This window comes from Equus asinus, chromosome 14 (genome assembly GCF_041296235.1).
Source record: "Equus asinus isolate D_3611 breed Donkey chromosome 14, EquAss-T2T_v2, whole genome shotgun sequence".
NCBI classification, from domain to species: Eukaryota; Metazoa; Chordata; class Mammalia; order Perissodactyla; family Equidae; genus Equus; species Equus asinus.
Window position 1 is genome coordinate 29,262,364 of NC_091803.1, and position 25,169 is coordinate 29,287,532.

At 46.8% G+C, this 25,169-nt stretch overlaps 1 protein-coding gene across 2 annotated transcripts in view; it reads right to left on the bottom strand.

Annotated features, from left to right (window-relative positions):
• PRKCB (protein kinase C beta) overlaps positions 1-25,169 on the bottom strand; it is a 304,452-nt gene that overhangs the window by 687 nt on the left and 278,596 nt on the right. The window contains exons 16-17 of one of the 2 annotated variants that reach the window (XM_044746780.2): positions 24,785-24,925; positions 4,695-6,018 (exon numbers count right to left, since the gene is read on the bottom strand). In XM_044746780.2, the coding sequence (XP_044602715.1) occupies positions 5,860-6,018; positions 24,785-24,925 (300 nt within the window). In that variant the 3' untranslated portion in view covers positions 4,695-5,859. Of the gene's footprint in view, positions 1-4,694; positions 6,019-24,784; positions 24,926-25,169 lie in introns of those variants that run through there. The other variant, XM_044746781.2, reaches the window with a different exon arrangement.

Sequence of the window (25,169 nt, forward strand, 5' to 3'; positions counted from 1 at the left end):
GCGGCAGAAGAAAACAGAACCAAGACATGCCAGGTACCGGGAAGCTGACGACATCTCATGGGCAGAGTCAGAAAGAGCCCTGTGCTCACAGTTTTTAGCAGCTGCATTGTGCATACCACTCCCTGGCCTTCGTTTCACATTGTATATTGGCTTCAGGAGAGAAAACTTGGTGGAAATTTTCTAAGAAAGGAAATGAGACATGAAATTTCTTTAAGGATTGCCCTTAAGTGTTGTGTGCGTGCTCTGTTTTCTTTGTCTTTGAGATGAACTGAGTTGGCAACTACTTCTTACCATGGATAAGGTCACAGAATTCATCAGCGGGTAGAGCGTCCTGCAGAAAACCATCCAGTAGCGACCTCTGTGCCCAGGAGGCTCTTTTCTTTAACAAGGGGAACAGCTGCACAGCCTTTCCCAGCCTCCAAGAAGGCTGAGTGGGGAGTGAAGAAAGGAGATCGCTGCCAATGAAAGCAGCTGACCACTGTCTGCCTACATTCCTTGGTGCAATCTAGACTTTGAAAGGATGCTCAGAAATCCACCCACAGACTAGAATTTGGGTCTTCATCAGCCAGACGTTCTCTCCAAGGATGTTTATAGCATGCATCTAGTCAAACTAGATAACTGTAACAAACAAAACCCAAAAGCTTAAAGTAAGGTCTGTAAGGACAGCCTTAAAAGAAACAAAAATGCTATTCTCCTAGTTACCCTGGTATTTCTTTCAGGGGGGCAGATGGGCATTGATCCCAGTTTACTAACTACAGTTTGGGGCAAGTTTTACCAGGGAATGCCAGAGTGCGCTCTGATAAAAACATCTCACAGACGAATGATGCTCTCCCCTCTCCAGGGTCTGTGTCAGCCTATCGTCTCTTCCCATCCTCACCACCCACCTCGGGGCAGGCAGAGCTGGAGTCCTCATCTCCCATGGTTTGGTGGATGGAAACTGAGGCACGGGAAGGTGAAGTGACTTGCCCAGGATTGCACAGTGGGTTAGTGATTTTTATCTGACCACATCGCTCCTAATTATGCCTCATCTCAGTCCCTCTGACTCGAGGGAGACAGCCCAGTGGCTGGTTTATTACAGGAAAACCAAGGATAACGCCTGGGTTTCACTGTTACTGAGCAGACTGCCTGGCGTTAGCCAGAGTTGTAGCAGACAGTCAAGAGGGGAGGGTCAGTGAGGACTGACTGACTTGCTAGTCTGGCCAATCGCCATCCATGCTTTAGGCTTGGCCCCCAGTGGGCACTGACTGCTAAGGATTTCTCATTGCTGGGCTCATTCTCCTTTGCAAGACACCTCTCACAAGAATTCCTTCTTTTGGGCTGCTCCCTTGAGATAGGTAACATGTGCCCATGGAGTTCTCCACTCACTCGTGCAGTGTATGTGTTGGGGTGCAGGAGTAAGGGGGACATCAGGAACACATTTCAGTACGTGCAGCCACAGCAGAGCGGCTGAAGGTGCTGATGGAGCTGTTCTCTGGATGATGGGCCGTCTCCTGCCACATGCCACCTCTTCTGCTGTGTCTCCTGCCTGTTGTCAGCCTGTCCTGTGCTGTCCCAGGCACTGAATGCATCACTTCCTGTGTTCAGAGAAAAACTCAATTGCCAGCTCTTCCTTTAACATTGTCTGTGCATCCCTTTCCTGACTCCAGAAATCATACTTTAGCATCCTTTCAATTGTCTTCATGGCACCTGCTGCCATCAGCAATTGTCTTGTTTATTTATTGCCTCTCTCCAGGAGGGCAGAGTCCTTGTCTGTTTCTTCACTATCGTATTTCCAGTGCCAACAATAATGCGTGACACACAGCAGGCTGTCCACAATTATTTGTTGAATGCATGAATCAATGAATGAAGACCTGAGGAAGGATGAGACTCTTCCCCTTTCTCAACTTATAGTTGTCCCCGAGTCAGAGACTTCACTCTATAGCAAAACAATTGTTCCCATTGATCTTAAGGGTCTCTCACATGGGCCACTGCCCATTTTGAGTCACAGTATAGACTGAACTGTGTTAATCCCTTTCAAGGTCTGACAGCTCCAGGGCTGTGTGTGGGTCATGGGTATATCTTGGGCTAGAAGGTAAGAAGCTGCCTCTTTTCGGGTCTCCCCTGGTAATATGAACCCTATGTGGCCTTCCCTGCCTGTGGGCATCCAGCAGGGTTCCTTTCCCACTACCCACAACTTTGAAAGCCCTTCCCATTTGTTGTGCTGGTGATGTTTCATGCGTCAAACAGCCACATGGTCCAAAGAGGACTTGCCATGATGGACTTTGTCCTGTTGGCAGGTCCCCATAGGAAATATCCCTGAATTTTACCCTAGAAGTTGGGAGAGAATGTTGGGACAATTCCTTTCTGGGTTGATAGCATTTGAAGCCACATGAGAATAGTCTCACTCATCCAATGAGGGTTATTAATTCCACTGGCCTCCTATTAATTCCCCAAGAAGGTCATTGTGACCACGGCACTATCTTTTCTTAGAAGAGGAGCAGGTTAGTGAGAAGTCTAAGGAATGAAAAGAGGATTCCTGGATCCTGGTAGACAATTAACCATGGCTAACATGGATGTGTTTAGGTTTCTTTGGATTTTCTCATTAAATTTTCTTTTTTTTAAATTCTGCCCTTATTTAGGTTCTTTTGGAAAATCTCAATCTGTCTCATCTAGAAGAACCAAGTGGCGTGAAGCCAGGGACAGTGTGCTGGAAGGAGAGCAGTGTCTCCCTGACCCGGAAAGGGTAATGCCTGCAGGAATAAAGAAGTGAGAGCCAGGACTCGGAACTGAGCTGTAAAACTGGCTCCCTTTCTCCATATGAGCACCTGTCTCTGCTCAGATCTTGGTGATCCTGTGGTCTGTTCGAGCACAGAGACCGTGCCTTTGGCCTTCTAGAGGGAAACCCACCCCAGCTTCCATCCTGCCTCTCTCTTTCCTCACCCATCATGCTATAGGATTGTCCCAGAACTCTGAGTCAAGAGGGCGCTGCTGCAGCTTCTCCTTCAGCCTCAAACTGTGGTCTCCAGAGAGAAGGAAGAGCCCCGAAGATTTTAATGAGTTTCTCTTTCTCGTAAGAAGCCTCCCTGACTAACGCAGAGACTAGTTATCTCTAGATCCTATCATGCTTTTACTCACTTGTTTGATGACTGCCCTCTGGACGGCATCTGGATGGCTCCTCACTGTGCTCCTGGCACCCAGCACAGAGCCTGGCACACAGCTGGTGCTCAATAAATGCTGTTTGGATGAATTAATGGAGGGTGGAATACATGGATGATGGCAAAAATAAATTAAAAATCTTCCTTCCAGGATAAATTTGCGAACTATTGCCCAGAGATTATATACGTTAAAAGCTGTATCTTGGTCTCCTCTTTACTTGAAATGTTGATAGAAAAGGAAACTGCAGGAATTCTGACTAACGATCTCTTACTTCCACAGAAGGCTTTCCTGACCAACCTCAGTAGGACATGTTAGGGGAACAGAGACTTTGGCCTGAGCATCTATGTATGCAAACTGTTAAACTTCTGAAAAATAATGGCAGCAATTCAGAAAACTTAGAGTGCAGTATATATAGACAGTTTAGTCTATCTATCTGTGTCTATCTTACATTGTTCTCAAAAGTTGTCATAAATCATTTGTCAACGTCCCAGCATTTCTCCATGTTTTTATCTTCCTGAGAGTATATCCAAGGAAAAGCCTGGTGACCCAATGGCCAGATGAAGGGCCTCAGATAACCTGCCTGTTGATGGGCATGGCTCAGAGATGCTGGTTATAGAGCAGAAGGAGTCCCGCCCTGAGAATCAGGACACTCAGGTTTGCATCCCAGGTGGCTGACCTTGGGCAAGTCACTTCCTCTCTCCAGATGCCAGTTTTCCCAACAATAAAATGAGAGGGCTGTGCCTTGATTTCCCTCCTTCTCTAGCCTCCTAAGCTTGTCAGCTAGGACTGAAGTTTGTTTCACCTGAGGTCTAGATTGCCACCACCATGGCAGTAGCAGAGATGGCCCCAAAGCCTGCAGCAAGGAGAAGCAAGAGGGCAGAAAGGAATGAAGGGCAGGGCCCTGGCCTAAGCAGAAATCCAAATCATGGTTTTCTTAAGATGAGAAGTCTTACTTCAAGGACATTTGTCAAGTTTTTCAAGTTCCCTTGATGGTCTCTTAGAAGCCCTGGCGCTTCTGGAAATCACTCGACTTGTGATAAGAATTCTCTTTAGGGCTGCCTGCAAATAGCAGGAGGCAGCAGGCAAGGATGGGGAGCCATTTGCTGTCCTCATCTACTCAGAAAGAAATGGGATTTCTGCCACCCAGGGGGTTTCCTTGGGCTTCTGGGGGCTCATAAAGCTGCTTGCTAGAAAGAATGTTTCGTCCGAGCTGGGAGGAGTGGTGATTTTAATAAGAAAATCAGGAGTGTGCCCCAGCCACGCTCCAAGCTGACCCCTAAACGTGACTGGTGGGACTGTGGGCTTTGAGCTCTGACATCCTTGGAAGCCCCCCAGCTAGCTCACCCCATCCTATTACAGGCCACCAGGAGTCCCTGAACGGTCCCCAGTCCCAGCCTCTCTGAACTGGCTGAACACTGGGGCCAAGATTAAGCTCTGGGTTTAGCTCCTTTCTGTCCTGAAGCCTTGAGAGGCCCCACTTTGTAGTTTGGGTCCACATTTTTCAAAGAGAGTTGTTTTCCTTGAAATAGCATTTCTTCTTCTTTTTTTTTTTTATTATTGTATGCTGACGCTAGAAGAAAAATGGCACATAACAGATATCCAGATACAAATGAACATTTCCACAAACATCTTGCAAAACAACATCAAAGTGAAGAATACAACTGTCTATGTGTCAAGAAATGGTGTCTTTCTCAGAGCACTTAATTAGCTTTCCAAAGCCAGCAACGAACCTAGACAAATCCCATCCACACAGGCCTGGGTCTGCTGGCGCCAGAGCTGTCTTCTTGGCAAATCAAAGCAGGTCATCATGGTTAATAACATTTGGACACATATTTCAAAGCGTGTGTAACAAAGTGAGGAGTTTTTTTGCACTTGAACAACAACAGAAATAAAACCCCAAAGCAAATAAAGTTTGAAATGTAATGTAAAACCGTGGCCCGTTGGGACCATGTAGAGTGACCATGCCTTCTCAGGGAGTGGTGCCAAATGCCCTTTTCAAGTAGTTTGGTGGTGAAGGTCACTGGGGACATATAGCATCAGAAATTACAGTCCTGAGGCAGCACCCAAGCTGGTTGTCTTTTGACCTCTGAGGTGCTTTTAGATCGAAACTGCCTAAAAGCACACTCTGAGAATTTTCAAAGGGCTTAGATAATCTTCTTAACTTTGAGTTAAAAAAAATAACAAATAAAATTTTATTTTTAGCATGTTCTTTTCAAAGCTCATGGTGTTTCCAAACCAGGCAGAATGGAGGAATTCCCTCTAAGTCAAAGAAACCATAAACTTGGGTACAAGCCAAGCTCCAGGTCCAGAAGTGGAAGAATAGGCTAGCATCCGATTATCCACTCATTTGGTAAGAAAAATCTGGACTGGATGGTTGGAGTTGGAGAATGTATGAAAACAGTAGTGCAGAATAAAAGGGGAAGAAAGCAGGCATTTTCTGTCCCCACTGGATCTACTTGGCTGACATGCTGGAAAAAATAAATTGTAAGAGGACTATGATAACGTGTTAATTATGCAGCAGCATTTCCATACGCCATCTGCATAATCCCATCTCACAGAGATGCTCCAAACTACCTGAGGACATTTGGGTTCTGAAACACGGTCACTCTAGTCTCATCAGCAAATAAAGACATGGATGCAACTTTGCAATGAAAAAAACAATGTCACCACAATAGCCGTTGAGCTTGAATGACAGAAATGAAGGACGGAGATCTACACATCTACTTAGCTCTTGACTTCAGGTTTTAAAAATTCAGAGTTAACAAAGGAAAATCCTTCGAATTCTGATTGGTCAATATTCCTGATGACTTCCTGGTCAGGAGGTGTTAGGACTGGTGGATGGCGGGTGAAAAATCTGTCGAAGTTTTCAGCATTTCGCCCACACTATGAGAGGGGAAGAAAAGAACTTGTGGTGGGTGGAAAAAAAAAAACAAAACCAAAATCAAAACAACAGAACCAAACAAAATCGGGTGTGGTTTTCTTCGATCCCTTCCCTTTCACTACCTCAGAGAGATTGTTTCAATGATCTGAAATGAGAGCAACATAAAAAGCAAAATTCTTATGACCTTGGGCTCCCGACCTTCAGTTCCTGTAGCTCGTGAGCTGCCCCTGGTGTCCTTCTGGGCAGTCAGGAGCTGTATGGTAAAGGCATGAGATGGTGGGGCTGGTGACACATGGCATGTCCCCCCACCCCCTACCCCCAGGAGTCAGCCAAGTTCATCTGTTGAAAGAGATGGGATTAAGGTACCTGAGATGTTTCATGTGGCACATGATGCAAAGTAATGACCTGCTTATACATCACCTGGGAGGTCCCAATACTTAGCAGCAGGTCCCTCAAAGTGCTGTCCTCTGGCTCTCAATCAGGAACAAATGACGTTTTCCAGCTCAACAGATACAGGAGTTTACAAACTCCAGTCAATGGAGAAAGATCCCAAGACCTGGGTTTGGTGGTTGTAATGCATGGGCCACCACAAGAGCCTGGTTAGCTGGCTAAGTCATTGACCCTTACTTACAAGGTGCCAGGAGGTAAACTCAGCCATTCTCTCCAAGCGGGAATGAAGGGTGTGGGATGAAATACAAACCAGTGTTCGACGGGGCAACTGGGTCCTAGGGAGAAAATCATTGCCATTTCTCACCATCCTGTGGTCCTTCTACCGTATATGAAAAGGCCCTAGTCTGAGGCAGAGTGGTAACACGTGTGTGTTTGCACATGCGTACCTGTGTGCTCATGCATGAGTGCACACACATGCACATGCTCATTTCCACCTAATGAGAAGAGATGAGTCACTAAATCTGTTCTTTGTTCTTCACCAGCAAAATCCATTTTCACAAAAGTTCTAAGTGTTTCAAACATGGTGTCTACAGGAGGTAACTACAACGTAATAACATAGTAGTAGTGGTAATAATAATAATTATGACAGCTAATATTTATTATGTGTTTGCTATATGCCAGGCACCCTGGAATGCTCTTTATGTGCATTATCTTATTTAATCCTCCCAATGACCCTATGAAGTGAGTATTATTATCATCCCTATTGTACAGATGGGGAAACTGAGGCCAGGGAGATTATGTAATTTGTTCAAGACCACACAGCTAACAAATAGCAGAGCTGCATTGTGAGCCAGGTCCATCTGAGGTCAGAGCCCTAACTCCCGGCTCCATTTTCCAAGAACAGTTGACAGGCTGGGGACTGACTGGATAATGGAGTGTGGCAGGGATGGGCGGGGAGGGAGGAGAAGCCAAAGATGGGATGATGAGGTCTCTGGTTTGAATGACAGAGAATGTAGTTATATCAATCACTGAGATGAAGAAAGTGGGAGAAATGGGAAAAGATGACTATTTCTGTTTCAGACATGATGACCTTGCGGGACCTGTGAGATTCTAGGGGGTGACCTGAGGCAGCTCGAAGTACCAGTTCTGCAGTTTGGGGAGAGAACTTGAAAAAAAATTTAAAGGACAGAATATGAAGGGTGGAAAAGAGATAATAATACTAGTCATAAAGATCATTGAGCACTTCCCAGGCAACTGACACTTGCCAAGTGTTTCCCATATGTTACCTTTTAACTCATGTAACCACCCCGTGAAGTAGGTGTTGATTCCCGTCTCCCAATGAGAAAACTGCCCCTAAAACTTTGAGCGGTAAGAGCAGAACCAGGAGAGAGCAATGGCAGATAAGACTCGTGTCAGACTTAGAGAAATATGCTTGTTATTCCAAGCTAAATTGTTTCAGCTGTTCTGATATCTTGGCTTCTGTTCTGCTGGCCAGTGGGGAAAACGCCCTGAAAGGATGGTACCTTAGGGTCAACACAGTGTGGTCAGGACTACTGCCCAGATTCTTTCATTGTTTATTCATTTTCTCATTCAATGAATATTTATTGAGTATCTACTATGTGCTACTAGTAAATTACCCTGTGCCAGTAGAAAATTATACAAAATTGGGGCTGGCCCCATGGCCAAGTGGTTAAGTTTGCACGCTCCACTTTGGCAGCCCAGGGTTTTGCTGGTTCGGATCCCAGGTGTGGACATGGCACCGCTCATCAGGCCATGCTGAGGCGGTGTCCCACATAACACAACTAGAAAGACCCACAACTAAAATATACAACTATAGAGGAAAAGCATTCTAGGCAGTAGGAACAGCAAGTGCAAAGGCCCTGAGACAGGAGCTTGCCTGGCATAGTTACCAAACAGCAGTGAGGCCACTGTGACTAGAGCAGTGACCAAGGAGGAGAGGGGTCAGAGGTCAGAGGAGGGGCCAGGAGCCAGATCACAGACCCCACTGGCCATGTGAGGACAGAGGATTTCATCTCAGCTTGATGAGAAGCCACTGGAGAATTCCAAACACTGAGTGGTCTCACTTATACTAAAGCAGGATCATTGGTGCTGTGTACAAAATACGAGGATGGGCGGGGGGCAACGATGGGAACAGTGTGATGAGTTAGGAGGCTGTTGCAATCAATAATCCAGGCAAGAGATTATGATGGCCCAGAGGAAGGTGAGAATGGGGGACACGGAAAGATGCCTTCGGATTGGGGGTATAGTTTGAATTTGGAGTTGACAAGATCTGCTGATGGATCCGATGTGGGGTAGGAGAGGAAGAAAGGACCCATCAGTGACCCCAAGATTTTTGGCTTGAGCAAACTGGTTGGGTGGAGGATGTGACGGGTAGAGCATATTTAGGGGGGAAACAGAGCACTTGGTTTCATTTATGGTAAGTTCGAGAGGCCAGTGAACATGTCAAGGATCGAATGGGAGTCCCCTCACAGCGGTGTGGGCGCTAAGGGCAGCAGGAGCTAGACTGATGGCAGAGGCACTCGGGAGGGTAGAAGATGATGCAGAGGAGAGAGATGGTGGATAGGGCCATGGAAGAGAGGGTGGAGCAGAGGGGATGGAGATGGAAAATACAAAGAGGCGCCTGTGGTGGGGATGGTTGGAGTGAGATGGCACGTTATAAGGCAGACCTGCAGGCGTTTCTCTTTGGCCTGGGTGTGCTGGGACCCTAACCAGCCAGCATAGGAAGGATGTTAGCATAGAGTCTTCGGGGGCCGTTTTTCTTTAAAAACCATCAATTTCCCATCCACGCCAGAAGGCTGCTGCTTTGCCGAGGCCTCCCCAGAGGCTGTGATGGGAGACGGAGGAACGAACAGCTTCTAGCAGCTCTGCAGCCTCCTCTCCCAACACTCCCCCACTGCCTCGAGAACAATGAAATTTTTAAGTGAGATAGCAGAGAGACGCAAGAACAGGGGTTAACCAAGGGGGCGCGATACAGCGGGAGCGTGATTTCCCTGCTAATAAGCAGCTTATGGGGCTGGCAGATCACAGCCTCCCTAAGCGTTTCCGTGTTTTTCAAATGGAGCTGTCACTGCCCATTAGCTTCAGGAGCGCTCCCTAAATGGAGACGTCAGCCCTTGGGAGGCACAGCCCGCATCAGCTCTGCGCCTGCGGCGTCCTTGGAGAATGGGCAGCTGGGCGGCTGGCATCTAATTACAAACGCAGCGTGGACCACACCTGCTTCTCTGGCTGCCTTGGGTGGATACTTCAGCCTCATTCAGCTACTAAAAGAAAACCCAACCCCCTTGTCATCCGGATACACCACTGGGGCTCCTGGAACAGGGATGGGGGCCAAAAGCAACTGGGTTACTTACATCAGATGGCACCTCTTCCAGGGCTGGAGAGGGGAGTAAGGACTGTGACTTGTTCAATCGTGCCCCTGAATCTAAGAACCTAGACAGTTTGAAAAGCTTATCTGTGAGCTGTTACATGTGAGCTCTTTTTTTTCTTCTTTTTCTCTTCTCTCTGACGTCTGTTTCACTGTGTTAACAGCTCTGAGTCTAGCTGTGGAATGTGGAGTTGGCTCAGACACAGCAGCCACAGGGATCTTTCAAAGACGCCAACCTGGATATGTCACTTCCTTGCTCTAATCAGCAATGGCTCCCCATTGCTCAAAGCCCACACTGCTTAGCATGGCTTACGGGGCCATTTAGGACTTGGCCCTGGTGACCTGGTCAATAGGCCCCCTTGCTGCCCACTCCCTTAGCCCAACTCCTCCCACCCCCAACACACCCTCCAGCTGTACTGAACTACTTCCAGTTCCTAGAACACTCACGCATTCCTTCACGTCCAAGGCAATGCACAGCCCACCTCTTCCCCCAGGAACGCTGGCCTCCTGCCCTTTCCCCCTCCCCTGGGAACCTCCCATGCATCTTCTTCTCCAGACAGATGTCACTTCCTCCAGGAGGCTTTTCCTGGACCCCTCCTCTATACTTCTGGGTTTACAGGACACTCATCAAAGAATTGTTAGAGGGTTTAAAAAACATTGAAATCAACTATCAACCAATAGGGAAAACAGTTAAATAAATAATGATACATCTATTTGAAGTATTGCCATGCAAAACAGTTCTAAAAATTAAAAGAAGCTATAGAAGAATATTAAATGACAGAGTTATATACAATTACTAACAGCGTGTACAATATGTTTCCATTCTACAAATTATATACATAAATATACATGCAGTATCTGTATGTATATTATATATATGCCTATAGAGATTGAGAGAGTTACGGATTGTTTAATTTTCTCCTTTATCCTCTATGCTTGATTGTCTTTTCCAAAACTTAAATAACAATCAGATATATTTTTTTGTAATAAGAAAAGAAGCTATTGTAAGTGAGGGAGCTATTTCTGCGGGAGAAAGGGAGAAAATAGAAATAAAGAGAATGGGAGGATTTCGCCAGATTGTTGAGGTCCGCCTGATGCTGTGGAACCTGCTTCATCTTAGTGAAGAACTCTAAGCTCTCCCAGGTGGCTTCCCTAGTGTACAGCTTCAGTGTGTATTTTGGTGCGCAGGGATGGTGAGGAAGGCTAATATTTAGGTCCTGGGCATTTTCTGCCCAGCAGTGTGCTGGGTCTGGGAAATGCAATGACACACAGAGGGTCCCTGTCCTTGTCGTCATGGAACTTACAGTCTAGCAGAGGAGACAGTTGCATACACAGGCCACTGCATGGTCCCATGTGACACAGGCGAGGAACCCAAGAAGGGCCAGGGAGACTCTCTGGACGAGGTGACATCTAAGCTGAGTGGGACCAGAAGGAAGGGCATTGCTTCCATGAAGGAGGGTAGGAAAGAGCCCAGGAAAGAGATGGAGGTGAAAAGTGGGCAGGGACAGGCCGAGATGCTGGAGAAGAGGATGAAGACCCATGTGATGCTGTTCACTGCTCAACCGGGTTTGATAAGGTGAGGCTAATGGCACAGTGCAGCTCCCTGCCCCGCCTCCATCAGACTCCAGGACATCCTCAGGAACTGAAACTAGAAGGTTGCAATGAAAAGGGACCCAAGCCATATAGCCTGGGTACAAAGACGAAGGAGTATCTTTTTTAAAAAAATGTGCAAATTCAATGAAATTCAGGGTCCTTTTTATGCCTTACAGTTCTCCGCAGCAGGAGAAGGCAGGAGGGCCCCACTCAATGAGAAGAAGCCGCTAAGCACGGAGCTGCACACACATTTGATCATTTGTAGAAGTCGTCTGCGGACCAGGGTTTTTCTCCCGAGCAGAGTCAAACAATATTCAGCATGCTCTGGCCTTGGGCAAAGAGAATAAAGATTAAAGCCCCCTTTTCTGCGAATAATGAAGGTCCCTTATAATTGGGGACATTTGCTCTCTTGTGGCTATTTAGGAGGAAGTTGGCGAGAGAGGGGTCTTGTGCTCAATGGCACGTTTCTTTTTTTTAAAAAAAAATTTTCATTTAAAAATAAAATGCAATGTTTTGTTTCCCTCCAGATCTCAGTGTAAATGCCACCTCTTCAGAGAAGCTGTTCCAGATCACCTCCAAATAAAGTAGGTCCCCCATTCCCCCTTCCCTTATTCCCCACTAGAGCATCCTGTTCGCTTCCTTCATAGGAAATCAAATACCTGAATAGCCCAACCTACAATCACATGTTTATTTCTTTGCTCATCCGTTTCTTGTCTGTACTTCCATCTGGACTGTGAGCTCCATGAGAGCTGAAGCCAACTCTGTTTGGCTCATCAGTACATTTCTAGAACCCAAGACAGGCTTCGGCACACAGTAGGCACTCGATACTGTCAGACGGGTGAATAAGGATATATATTAAGTGCTTTTGATTAGCCAGACACTGTGCAAGGGCTTTACAAGCAGTATCTCATTTGATCTCCCAACAGTTCTACGAAGTCTTTGCTGTACCATGAGGAATGGGGTTAGACAGCTTAAGTATCTAAGATCTGATCCCAGATCCGACAACTGATCCAGACTCTTCTGTCGTCTTCCACATTTATTGCCAAAACAAACAAGTTCTTCAAATGCACCAAGAAAAATTAACAACAAAATCCTTTGTAATTCCACCACCCCAATATCTTTATTATGTTAGCATTTTAACGTAATAAATGTTAAAATGTGTCCTGTGTCCTGGATGGCTGGATGAATAGAAGGATGGAGTTCTTTACTCTTTAAACAGATGTAGAATTATTACTTTATTCCTCAGCCTGCTTTTACAACACTAGATGAAATACGCTCCAAACATTTTCCCACGTCAACAAAGCATCATATTTCTTGTCTATTCTTCACCGTTCACCCTAAACCCACATTGCTGGCTTCAAATAAACTAGCCCTCAAATAATAATAATCTCTTTAATTTGCCTATGTTTTTACAGTTTGATTCTCACGCATCTGTGAGATAGGCAGGAAAAGGATTAGCTTCACCTAACAGATAACTGGAAAAGTAAACAATGTGGTCAAAGTCAAACAGGGTAAAGGAGGAGAACCAAGATTCAGAGTTGGGTCTGTTCCATTCCGAAGACCACAGGCTTCCTATTACATCTATCTCACCGACTTATAATTTGTATCCGAGTTTGTGGCGTGGACTTAAAGTTGACCTGGGTACCAATCCCAGCACCATCAATCCCCAGCTATCCAACCTTTAAGCAAGTTAGCTAAATTTCCTAACCCAAGTTTTCTGTTACAGCAAATAGACGTGCCTTGCAGTGTGCACAGGGGATGACTAGATCGAATGCAGGTGAAATATTTGACATGATAGCTGCCATTGAGTGCTGCCTGACCCAGTCCTGTCCAGTGAGCTACACTGATGGGGGTGTCTGTGCTCTGGCTACAGAGGGGTCCTGCAGGCCTGCCACAGCCCCTTATCCTAGGTACTTAAAACACAAAACAAAATCTTTCGCACTAAGGCTGGTGGGATATGTGAGGGAGTTGCAAGGCGAAGCCAGGCCCTGGGGCTCCCAGTGAGAGGAAGTGAGGAAAAGATGTGTGCCCAGGGGCAAAAGGGACACATTTCCACTCCCACCCAAGCCTTTGGAAAGACATTTCAAGCAGATTCACATACCACCTCTGAGTTGTTTTTCATACCCTACTTGGGGGGCGTTCTGTGGTTGTTTCTAAGAAACTGCTTGTGTAAATAAGCAACAAATAAGCTTTCTTTTTCCCTTTCTGGGTCATGGACATGTCTCAACCCTCCAAGTTCTACTGTCATTGTAAGTCTTCATGGAATCAGCTTTTCCACCAGGGATGGCTGCAGAGGTAGGAGGCAAATGAGCGAGCTGGGTGCCATAAAGATGAGGGAGAAGAGGGCTTCAAAGGAGAGAGACTCAGCATTTATCCCGCAGATGCACTCACACACATAAGAAAGTAGGACGCTACCGAAAGAATGAAGTAGATTTCGACGTGCAGATAAAAAACAATCTCCAAGATGGATGGGGCGGGCCCAGTGGTGTAGTGGTTAAGTTTGCATGCTCCGCTTCGGAGGCCTGGGGTTCACAAGTTTGGATCCCGGGTAGGGAGGGACCTATGCACGACTCACCAAGCCATGCTGCAGCAGTGTCCCACATACAAGACAGAAGAAGACTGGCACAGAAGTTAGCTCAGGGACAATCTTCCTCACCAAAAAACACAAAACAAAACAACAAGAAAAAACAATGTCCAAGATAGAAGGGAGTAAAACAAGGCATGGAAATTGAGCACGGGGGCTAACATCCTTGCGTATGAGGTACAGTACTTCTATGTCTTCAACACAGCCTCTCTAGAAGGTCACATAAGACCCTGGTCACAGTGGGTGGCTCTGGGAAAGAGAACCAAGGAGCCAAGTTAGGAGTCTATCGGGGACTGGAGGGTGCCTTAATTTCACTGTATAGCTTTTGATGCTACTTGAATATTTTACTTTTTTCAGATTTTTTTCTTTCTTTTTTTTTTTTTTTTAAGGAGGGAAGATCAAAGTTTCAAATAATGTGAGGTCAAGAAAGAAAAGTCTTCAAAGGAGGCCATTTTGAGGTCATTGATGACTCAGTGAGAGAAATTTCAATAGAATGCTGGGGCAGAAGCCAGAGCGCACCAAACTGAGGAAAGAATGGATTGTAGTGGAGTGGAGATAACGAGAACTGGCAACTCTTTCAAGAGTCTGTTTGCCTGAGAAAATAAGGCAGAAGCCCTAGAAGTAGGAAGGTGGGATCCCAGGTTTGAAGGGAAGGGGCTTTTAAGATGAGAAAGACTTAGCATGTTCCTGTGTTGAGGAGGATGAGCCAGAGCGGACATCCGCTGGCTTGCCTACTCAGTAGGCATTTCCTTTTTTTCTAGCAATGATGCTCTATTTTTCTTGGCAGACCCACTCCTCCCCACCTCTCAAGATGGCTGGTTTAGATAGGCATAGATCCAGTCCCTTGGCTGGTGACCCAGGCCTGGCCAATCAGCCATCCCGCCTGCCTGGCATAGTGACTACTCCAGAGATGGGTCTAGGACCCAACATCTTGCAATAAGATTGAATTTCAGGCTGCTGAGAATTTTAGGAAAAGGAAATTCTTTTTTGGCAGAAGTTGCTAAGATATTGGGATGTTAGTCTAGAATAGCAATGCACCCAGGAAAGCCTGAGAAGGAAAAATGAAGTCAGTGCAGAGGAAAGCAACCTCCAGGGATCCAGAGGAATCCAATGGATTCCTCTTCATGTTACTTGAGAGCCTGGATCCAGCCACAACTGAATACTTAAAAAAAATTCTGTTGTTGTTTAAAGGTCAGCTTGCGTCAGGTTCCTATTTGCAGTCATCGGAGCCATGGTTAACATAGAGAGAAGCTGTAGGCACAGACTGGACAGAGAAGATTTGTGAAGGAGATGGGAGCATGGAAGTGCAGAGCAGGAGGGAGGGTAAGTCTTACAAGGGGAGGACACCTGTTTGCTGACAACAGAGGGAAGGAGATAAGGAGGTCAAGACGACTGTGCGGGTGCAGGGAGGGTGCAGGAAGTTGAGGGCCACACCCTCAGGGGCACCCATGGGCCTCAATTTTCCCCATGACTCAGGGGATAGGGCTATCAGCCGAGACCAAGGGGACTGGAACTTTAGCAGGAGGATTGGCAGAAAAGAGAGGGTTTGGGGATTTGCCTAGGGGACTCAGAGGGATTGACCGGAAAGGCTGAGGGCCCTGCTGAGACTCGAGCTTGATTTGTGGAGGCTCAGAGGGTCAAGCTACTGGCCCATCTTTACTCAGCTGCTGAATAGCAAAGCTGGTGTTTGAATCCGGGGTCCATTTGACTCTCAATCCACTTTCTTTCTGCTTGACCCGGTCTCCCTGGACCCACCTGCTCATCTCCTCAAGTTCTCCTCCCCTTTGGTCAATTCTGGGGCATTGTGATAAGAATTACAACCTGGGCAGGGCTGATGGCAGAATCCGAGAAGCTGGACTTCACGGACATTCACTCGACAGAGCCCATCCCCCAGGAAAGTATTTAAACTCAGGACTGGACCAAGAGCAGTTTAAATCCCACATATGTGCAGCTGAGTTTGGAAGAAGAGAGAAGAAACACTGCAGCGGCCAAGAGTACAGGCTTTGGAAATGGGACTTTAAATTAAATTGGCACTCGGACTTACTGGCTGGGTGACCATGGGCAAGATAGTTAACCTCTCTAGGCCTGTTTCCTTAAGTGTACAGGGGAAGTAATAACAGCATGTATTTCACGGGGTTGTTGTGAGGATGAAATGAAATTAGTACAATAGATAGAGTGCTCTGCTCTCTAGCAAAATTGAATAATTTAATAGAACTGACCCATTTTATTGTTGTTGTTACAAAGCGTTCATAATAAAGTCCTGCATCCATTAAGTGGAGTGTCAGTTTTCTCGCCCTGGTTCTGTTATATTCCCTGCGTAAATCACTGAGGCAAATTTCTGGGCCTCTGCTTGCTCATCTATATGATGGAGTTGAATTCTACTGCAAAGGTATCTTTCAATTCTTGACTTCTGTTATATTTCAGTGGTCATTGCCAGATGTAACCTAACAGTCTCATGCTCTCTCCCAGCATGTGACTTTCCTGTCTCCCATTTCAACTCAAACTGTTGGCTTCTCCGCCAGGGGACAGCTCAAAGTCACACACCTGGCAAGTGATTTAGGAACTTCCCTTGGCCTAGGAATGTGCCAATTCGAACCATCCGAAAGGAGCTTGTTTGATCTGCAGTTTAAATAGCTTCTCTGTGGATCGGTGGACAGACGGAAAGAGAGAGAAAGAGACAGACTCCAGGCTATGCGTCCTAAACGACTCTTGGCTATTTGTTAGTCAGTGTACAAATGTAGCTAATATTTTGATTACAATCTCTGCAAACTCCACTTTCTGCATAACCGAAAGAACAAAACGAACCAAGTAGGGAAACGTCTACTCCTTAATGAGCCCGTTGTGAGTGCCTCGGTTCAGATGCTGCCATGCCCTGCTTCCGGGCGTTATTCAACGTCTGCTGCTTTTGTCAGCCTCAAAATCAAAGCCTTAAGGAACAAGTGAGATTTGCATCTTTCAAAATCCTGCCAGTGAACTGTAAAAGGTGTGAATATGCTACTTGTTTGTTGCAATATTTTAAAATAAATTGAAGATCATTTGAATTGTAAGAATACTTAGTCTCTTTCTATTATGTAACAGACACCATTAGATGGTGTTATCATGGCTTCTCCCAGGAGTGCAATCACAAACCTTAAAAGGGGCTCCACGGGCTTCGAATAATCTTTCTAAGAATATTGGGCAGTATGGAGCCCAGGGGTCAAGTCCTGGCTCTGCCAACTGCCAGCCGCTGGACCATGAGCAAACGTCCTCACCTTTCCCAGCTCTATGCCCTTATCTGCACTATGGTGACAATGACACCTATCTCATAGAGTTGTGAGAATTAAATGAGGTAATGCCTGAGAGGCAGTTAAAACAGAGCCTGGCACAGATGAGAACTCAATATTTTTTCCAATATATTCGAATAGTATAGGGTTTAAGAGAATTATGCTAAATCCCAATTTTCAGAAAGGTATTGTTCTCTCGAGCATTTGGACTTCGGGGGAGCTGGGCTCTATTCTTAAATAAATCATATTAAGTAAAAGTTAGATCCCTTTCTTAAGCTTCGAATTCAGAGCTTTAATAGCAAACATACAAAGGTCACGCTTTGTGGCTTCGATTCAGAAATGTCAGCACATCAAACACACATTCAGACACACACACAGAGACACTTACTCATACGGTGTAAAGGGCAATTGGGTTTGGAGGAGAATGTCACATGAACAGAACTGCAGGTCATTAAAGCAGCACTTAAGCTTCTGACCTCAGCTACATAAACAATGTTTTCAGATGACAGAACTACCGAGAAAGCCAGTCCTGCGAGCACGGTTTAGTTTCCGAAGCAGTTCAGCACGGAGGCTCCCCGAGGATGCGGGCAACGGTGTGTGGTTAGATAACCTAGGCAGTATTTCGGAAACGAGATTAAATGAAAGGCTGGAAGGAAGCAGAATGGAGACAAGGGCCCTGCTCTTTTGCACTCTTTTAGACTGCAAGATGCCAAAGCTTTCCTGATATGCAGATGCCTCAAAATTCTACGGGGCTGCATGTCAAGTGAAGATGAGAATAGGTAACCAGAGCAGAGATGACTGGAATCGGTCCATTGCACAGGTGGGGCTGGCGTTTGTGAGACCAGTGAACTGGCCATCGCACTGATCACATTTTAGAACAGCCGAGCCAACTTCCTAGTGGGCAGGTCGCTGAACACACACCCTAGCGCATGTTGAGTCAAGACTCCACGGACTGTAAGGAAGCAGGGGATCCTTGTCATCTGGTCACTTTTCTCTCACCCTTTGATGTGCTGCATCTACGCTGCCAGCTGGGTGAGTTGATGCAAGGGCTGCCTCCTCAGGGCAGGTGGAGCCTTGAGCTCAAGGTTTGTGTTCCTACTTCGTTTTCACAGCGAGCCCTGCATTATGGACACTCCTGGACTTCCCTGAGGCAATTTATAATAACACAGGAATGCCATCAAAATCTCTATCAGCCAGTTCAACTTAAACATACTACGCCAGCATATCTTGTACTGTGACATGATACCACCACATATCACAAATTCTTCAATAAAACATGCTCGCTCACGGTGTGCCCTCAATGCACCCTCAGGTACAGCACAGCCAAATCTGGAGCCGATCACCCAGACCAAGGGAACTTCCGGTTACAGCCCTGGGCACGTGGAACCTCCCACGGTGCCATATAATTTACGCTGACAGGAGGAAAGACAACCCATGGCACCACCACGCCCTGCTCTGGGCCCTGCAAGCCAGCACTCTGAACTCTGGAAGCTTTCACGACAACCCATTCCCTTGGTTCACCTGCTCTTCACCAGGACCAGTGCTTGGCCAGCACACGTTACACTCCAGGGGCAACTCTGTGGGCCGTCTGCAGGGATTCTCCTTCATCCAGCCTTCGTGTCCCAGGGGGTAATCCCTGAGCGCCTGCAAGGCGCCAGGAACCGGGCAGGGGCTGGGGACGCCAAGGTGAACACAACCCAGCGGCTCTGAAGCAGCTCCGTCCTGTGCAAGTGCCCACCACCTCCCTCCTGGATTACTGCACAGGCCTCGGAGCCAGTCCCCTGATCTCACCCTTGGATCTACAGCAGTCAGAGTGATCCTTTTAAAACCCAAAGTCAGAACAAGCTATTTCTCTCCTCACAGCCCTCCAATGGCTGTGCATCTTAGCTGGAGTAAAAGCCAAAGATCCTACAGTGGCCTGCACCATCTGCCCCTCCTGTGACCTCTCCGATCTCACCTCCTTTTACTGTCTCCCTTGCCCACTCAGCTCAGCCACCTGGACTCTTTGTTCTTCCTTGAATGTGCCAGGCAAGCTCCTGCCTCAGGGCCTTTGCACCTGTTACTACCACCTGAGCCACCCTCCCCCCAGACAGACACATGGCTCACTCACTCTCTCACCTTCTTCCCACCTTTGCTGAAATGTCACTTTCTCAGTGAGGCTTTCCAACCACTCTATTTAAAACTGACCTCTCCCTGACCTGGCTCTTTCAATCCCCATCCCTCCATAATGCTTATCGACTTCAAACATATTCACACTGATTTCTATGTTTATTATTTGCCCACTCCCTCTAGAATATAAGTTCCACGAGGGCAGAGATTTTTATTATTTTTCTTGCTGTGTCTCCAGCACCTAGAACAGTACCTAATCTCAATAAACACCTACTGAATGGATGGCCCATGGCATCTGGCAACGGCCCCACCAGAGGACAGAACTTGGAATACACTGCTTCTCACCCCACTGCTCCACCAGGCACTGAGCCACACACTCTGCCCTTCAGCACACAAACTAGCACCTCCCACCCACCATACACTGACCCACAACAGCCTGCTGTGTGCCCTGAACCACATTCACCAGCATGTTCTGTACCAAAGCTTATATACCCCTTCAGTACAGCCCTCACCATCCTACATGGCACACCGACTACAAGAGGATGTGCCATTCAACTCACCAGCCTGCGGCACCCCGCAGAACCAAGACCTAGCCTCAGCTATGCGAAGTGTAGCCCATGGTCCAGCAGCATCCTCCCACCAGGGAGCATGTCAGAAATGCAGAATCTCTGGCTCTACCCCGGACCGGCTGAGTCAGAATCCACATTTTACTCAGATGCCCAAGTGACTCGTGTGTGCACATTACGGTTTCAGAAGCTCTGCTAGGCTATGTCACGGCCCCCGTGGCATCAGACAGGGCAATGGCAGACTGCAGGAGTAACAGCCCTCTCCAGCCAAAGTCCACCGATGCCTGCGTTACAGCTTCAGATTCTTCACCAGCACTCCACCAGCACACACCGCACAACCGCATGATGCCCTGACAGATACAATTCAGCACCCAAATTATAGCCCTTTATAAATAGGGTAGTAACTTACACAACAACCAATTTATCTGAGACACCCTGCCGTACATGAGAAAAACACGCCATGCTCTAATATATATCCCTCCAGAATTCCTTGTTTCTCAGCGCAGTGCATCGCAGCACCCTATTTTATAGCCATTCATTTATTCAGTAAAAATTATTAAGCACCTGTTATAGGCTAAACCCTATGCTGAGCACTGGGATTTGACACTGAAAAAGACAGACACAGTCTTTCACTAGTCAAAAAGACCGACATTAGATTGAACAAGTAATTACGACAACGTGTGATGAGTTTGTGCAGAGGACACTAGCAAGGATCCCTACCCAGGAAACAAGAGCCTCCCTGAGGGGTGACGTTCTACCGATTTGATGAGGTGGAAGGAGCAGGCACCAGGAGGGGCAGGGGGTGGAGGGAGCATGGGAAGGGTTTTGGGCATCCCAGGTGGAGGGCTCTGCACGGACCAAGCCGGGAAGAAACGAGAAGGCAGGGCATGTTTGAGGAACTGAAAGAAGCTCAGAAATGCTGGCTCTTGTCAGGAGCTGAAGCTGGGGAGGGGGCAGAGGCTGGACCCTGGAAGACCCCAAAAGTCATATCTGTGAAGGAACATAGACATTATCTATCCTGGGGGAAGCTTGGGGGGGGTGCTTCAAGCAAGAGAGTGACACAATCAGATACACTTGAAAAAAAATTACTCTTGTACCCTGAAACCATACACCAAAGCTAGTGTATTTCCGTAGCTTTGAACGACACTCTGAGAACAGCTCTTTGCCATAATGAAAGATGGCACTGAGAACAACTTAAAAATCCATTTAAAATGATTTTAATGAACCTCCAATAACAGCACCCTTCAGTGATGTGGGAGTACCATCCTCTGTTGCTGCCCCGTGTTTTTTCTCTCCTGCACTCTACTTAACAGCACACATGAATCAGGAGCACGGTGACAGACACAGACATGCCTTTTATATCCCGCAAGCACACGGCACTCTGCACACACTCGCCTCGGGCCTCTGGGAAGGTGTGGGGGAGAGGAAATCTGAAATCCTTGGGTTGGGGGGCTCTAAAGCCAGCATTCGCTCTGTGAAAGGCACAGGCACAGGGTGAATCAAACGAGTGGGTGGTGTGTCCGTTATTATTATTATTTCTAATTCAGTCGAAGAAGATCAAGGGCAGCACCTCTTGCCCTGGAGCCGGAGGCAGGACTTCTTGAAGTATATAGGGCAGCCCAGTCGTTGTACTCTAAAAGTCATTGTCAAACCCACGTGAGGGGATTCGAGCATTGGCTGGTTGGAAACCACGTCAAATGCAGAACACTTGAAGGATCCTGTTGATCATCACTAATTTTTGTGATCTTATATTCTACATGATAAGAACAGCTACTTTTTCCTGAGCACCTTCTCTGAGCCAGGCACTGGCTAGACCTTTCATATTCATTAACGCTTAGCAAGAATATTCAAAATATTTCATCAATTAGAATGGACTCTGGTTATAAATAACCAGTACTAACGGGAAATGGCTAAATGTCAACCTGTCTTTGAGTAATGACTACCCTGGAGGTTACAAACTGACAGTCCACGGCCACATAGGGCTCATGGGTGTGTTTTGTTGGGCTTGAACTGTGTTTAATTTTTAAAACTTTGCTGCTGGTCTATCAAAAAAGAGTGATATTTCATATAAAAATCCTGATGAGGATGGAGCAATGGAGAGCCTGCATCCCTGCAGGGCCAACCTGGCAGTCCAGTGCCTGGGTCACAGAAGGTGCTCAGAAAAAGGTAGCTATTCTCACCACGGATAATATAAAAAGATTATGGTAATTAGTAATGATCAACAGGATTTTCCAACTGTTCAGCTGGAGATGAACACCCCCTGAGCCTTTTAGATAGCTTGTCAGCTCTCCAGTCTGCCTCTTCCCTCATTTACATTACCTGCCTGGCCTCTTAGGCATCTGAGTCTATGACCTGTTCCTGGAAGCTACGCCCCCTCCTCCCCCAGCCGCCCCTGACCACAGGCTGGGCAAGAAGCAGTGTCTTCCTCTTAAAGAGCTTTTTCCTTGCCACATTCCTCTGACCTTTGCTGAGCTTCCCTGACTGAGCTTTTAACAGTCAGCTCCCCAGCAGGAATTCTCAACCTGGAGTGTGACTGGATTCACCTGGAGGGCCATACCCCCTCAGAGCGTCTGATGCTCCCAGGTGATGCTCCTTGTCTGAGGACCACACTTTGAAAACCACAGTTCTACAACTAGAGAATGAACCCCAAATGTCACTGGATTCAACACTGTGGGGATAGGAGCATTTGCATCTTGCCTCTGGCAAGTGAGGAGCAGGGGAGGTCCACGTTTTGAGACCTCATGAATAGCCCCACAAAACCCAAATGAGTTGTATACCCCACCTCCGAGATCCCAGTTTCCTGAATAGAGAAGCCGTTCTTCTCTTCCAGATTGCCTTTGGATCCTTATCCAAACGGTTCAACGAAAGCGATGATACTGCCTGTGACGTGCAGGGCCCCTCCCCAAGCCCAAGCGTACACACGGATATTATCTTACAGAATAGTGTCAGTAGGACTCGACACTGTTCTGCCCCTCAAAGACTCTGCACCTGAGACATTGATCAAGGTGTGACACTGCTAACAAAAACAATGAACTCTCCTAGAGTGCCAACTATGTGTCAGGCATGTATTGAGAGCTTTATGCATCATAATGATCCTCTGACGGAGAAACCATCATCATTGCTGTGTTACAGATGATGAAACAGAGGAGCAGAGAGGAGAACTGACTCGTCCAAGCTCACCAGCTCCACAATAATCAAGAGATTGTTTATTGGACCCACTGTATTCACTGAGGGCCAGACGCTGTTAGGAATACTGTGCTCAATCTTGTGTCTGTATTTTAAGAGGGATGTTGATTACCTGGAAAGAAATAGGCATCTGGAGGCGACGTCATATGGAACATGCTTGTGTGTGTGTGTAGGGGTGTGTTTAGCCTGGAAATCACAGGATTCAGGGATCTAAGACCAGCATCTGCAAATGTCTGAAGGATGCCCTACAGAGAAAGAGGCTCTGGTTGACAGAACAGGACCCCGTGGTGGCAGTTCTGGGGAGGCTGATTTGATATCAATATGAGTCTGCAACAATTAGAAGGGCCATGAAGCAGATCTGGCTGCCTCTCTAGGACCTGGCTTCCTGACACCAGGAAGTGTCAGAGAGAAACAGCACTCATGAAGGATGCTGTACAGCTGCGATTCTAATCACCCGGGACGGAGGGAAAGTGCAGCACCAAGGAGAGGGGAGAATCATCTGAGAAGCTTTCTTAAGCTACACGCCCTTTGCCCCTGGGCATTCCTGTTTGCCTCTAAGGGAGTCCGACCGTCTGGGATTTGAATCCTTGCTTCATCACACACTAGCTGAGTGACCTTGGACAGAGCACATAACCCCTCTGAGCCTCTATTTCTTCTTCCATTCCGTGGAATAACAGCACCTGCCAAACAGGTTGTTGCGAGGATTTATTTAGATGCTACATGTGAGGTGCTTAACATGGTGCCTGGCACATAATAAGTAGCCAAGAAATTAATAATAATAATATCAAAATAACTACCCTTATCGTCGTCATTTTCTTCATCTTAACACCAGAGACCCTTACAACGTCAGGATTCGGCGACAGTGTTTATGTTCACTTTTCAGCCGCCATCGGCACTTTTACAGCCCCTAATAAAGTCACGAGGTCTCCGCTGTACTTAATCTACAAAGAAACATCGCCCAGCGGCATCATCGCAGTTGTGATTACTGAGGTGCAAACTCCTCCTCCCTCATGCTGACAAGTACTCCCCCGCCCTAAGGCTTGGGGGATGGAAAACCCTCCGTGTGCACACGACTAGGGGAAAGGTGAGACTTCTTCTTACATTCTAACAGGTACCACGCAGCCACATCTACACCCAGAGCCTCCAGGAGCTCTCGGAGCACGCCAGCTTCTGCTCCATCCCGCTTCGCCTGGGCGGGAGCCGGCTGGTGCTGCTGTCTTATTTACTGACTCAGACGTAGTGTATGTTTCAGAATTAAATTTAAATACTGTTGAGGTAAACAACATGACCTTTTCAATGTCACTATTAAGAAACCATGACACAGTCGAACCAAGGAAAGAACGAGGGCAAAATTAGATTCTTTATCATAGTCCAAAAATGGATCTGAACTCTCCTCACCAAAGAACCGTTCCCAAAAAGTTGCCAGCTAAGACAGTTACAATAATTCAATCAACAAAACAAAAACTCGATATTCAATTGTCTTTTCTGCATTTACAGAGGCTGGGCTGTGTGAATGGAGATCTTCATTTTTGTACCCAGTGACTTCGTGCATAAACGTGAGCACTCACAGACATATTCAAGTAGAGGCATCAGCATCTGCCCCTCAGAGAGCATGGATGGCACACACAATCGGAGACGGAAAGAGCGGGTTATGCGTGTGTACCCAACAGTCAGAGAGAACAGTTTACTTACGGCTTTTGGCTTATATGGGGGCTGAATCTCTTTGCGTTCAAGTTTCTCCCAGTCAATATACCGGAAGAATGCATGCTCTTTGATGTCACGTTCGCCTTCAGGTCCACAACCCAGACGCTTGCCTGGGTGTTTGGTCATCAGCTTCAAGAGAAAGAGAAACGTTGAATTTAATGAACTTCAGAAGAGGAAATGTGAGACACTCAGAAATGGTTACTCCAATGAATTAGGGAAGAAAGCACAATGAAGAGTCGCAACTAATTTTTATTTTTTGCTTCTCATCCCAGTGATAATTTCCTAGCCTGGTCTTCATAATAGGAGGACCCAACGACAGCACCTGCTGCTACTTGTCCCAGAGCAAGATCTCTGTGTTGAATCAAACCTAAGC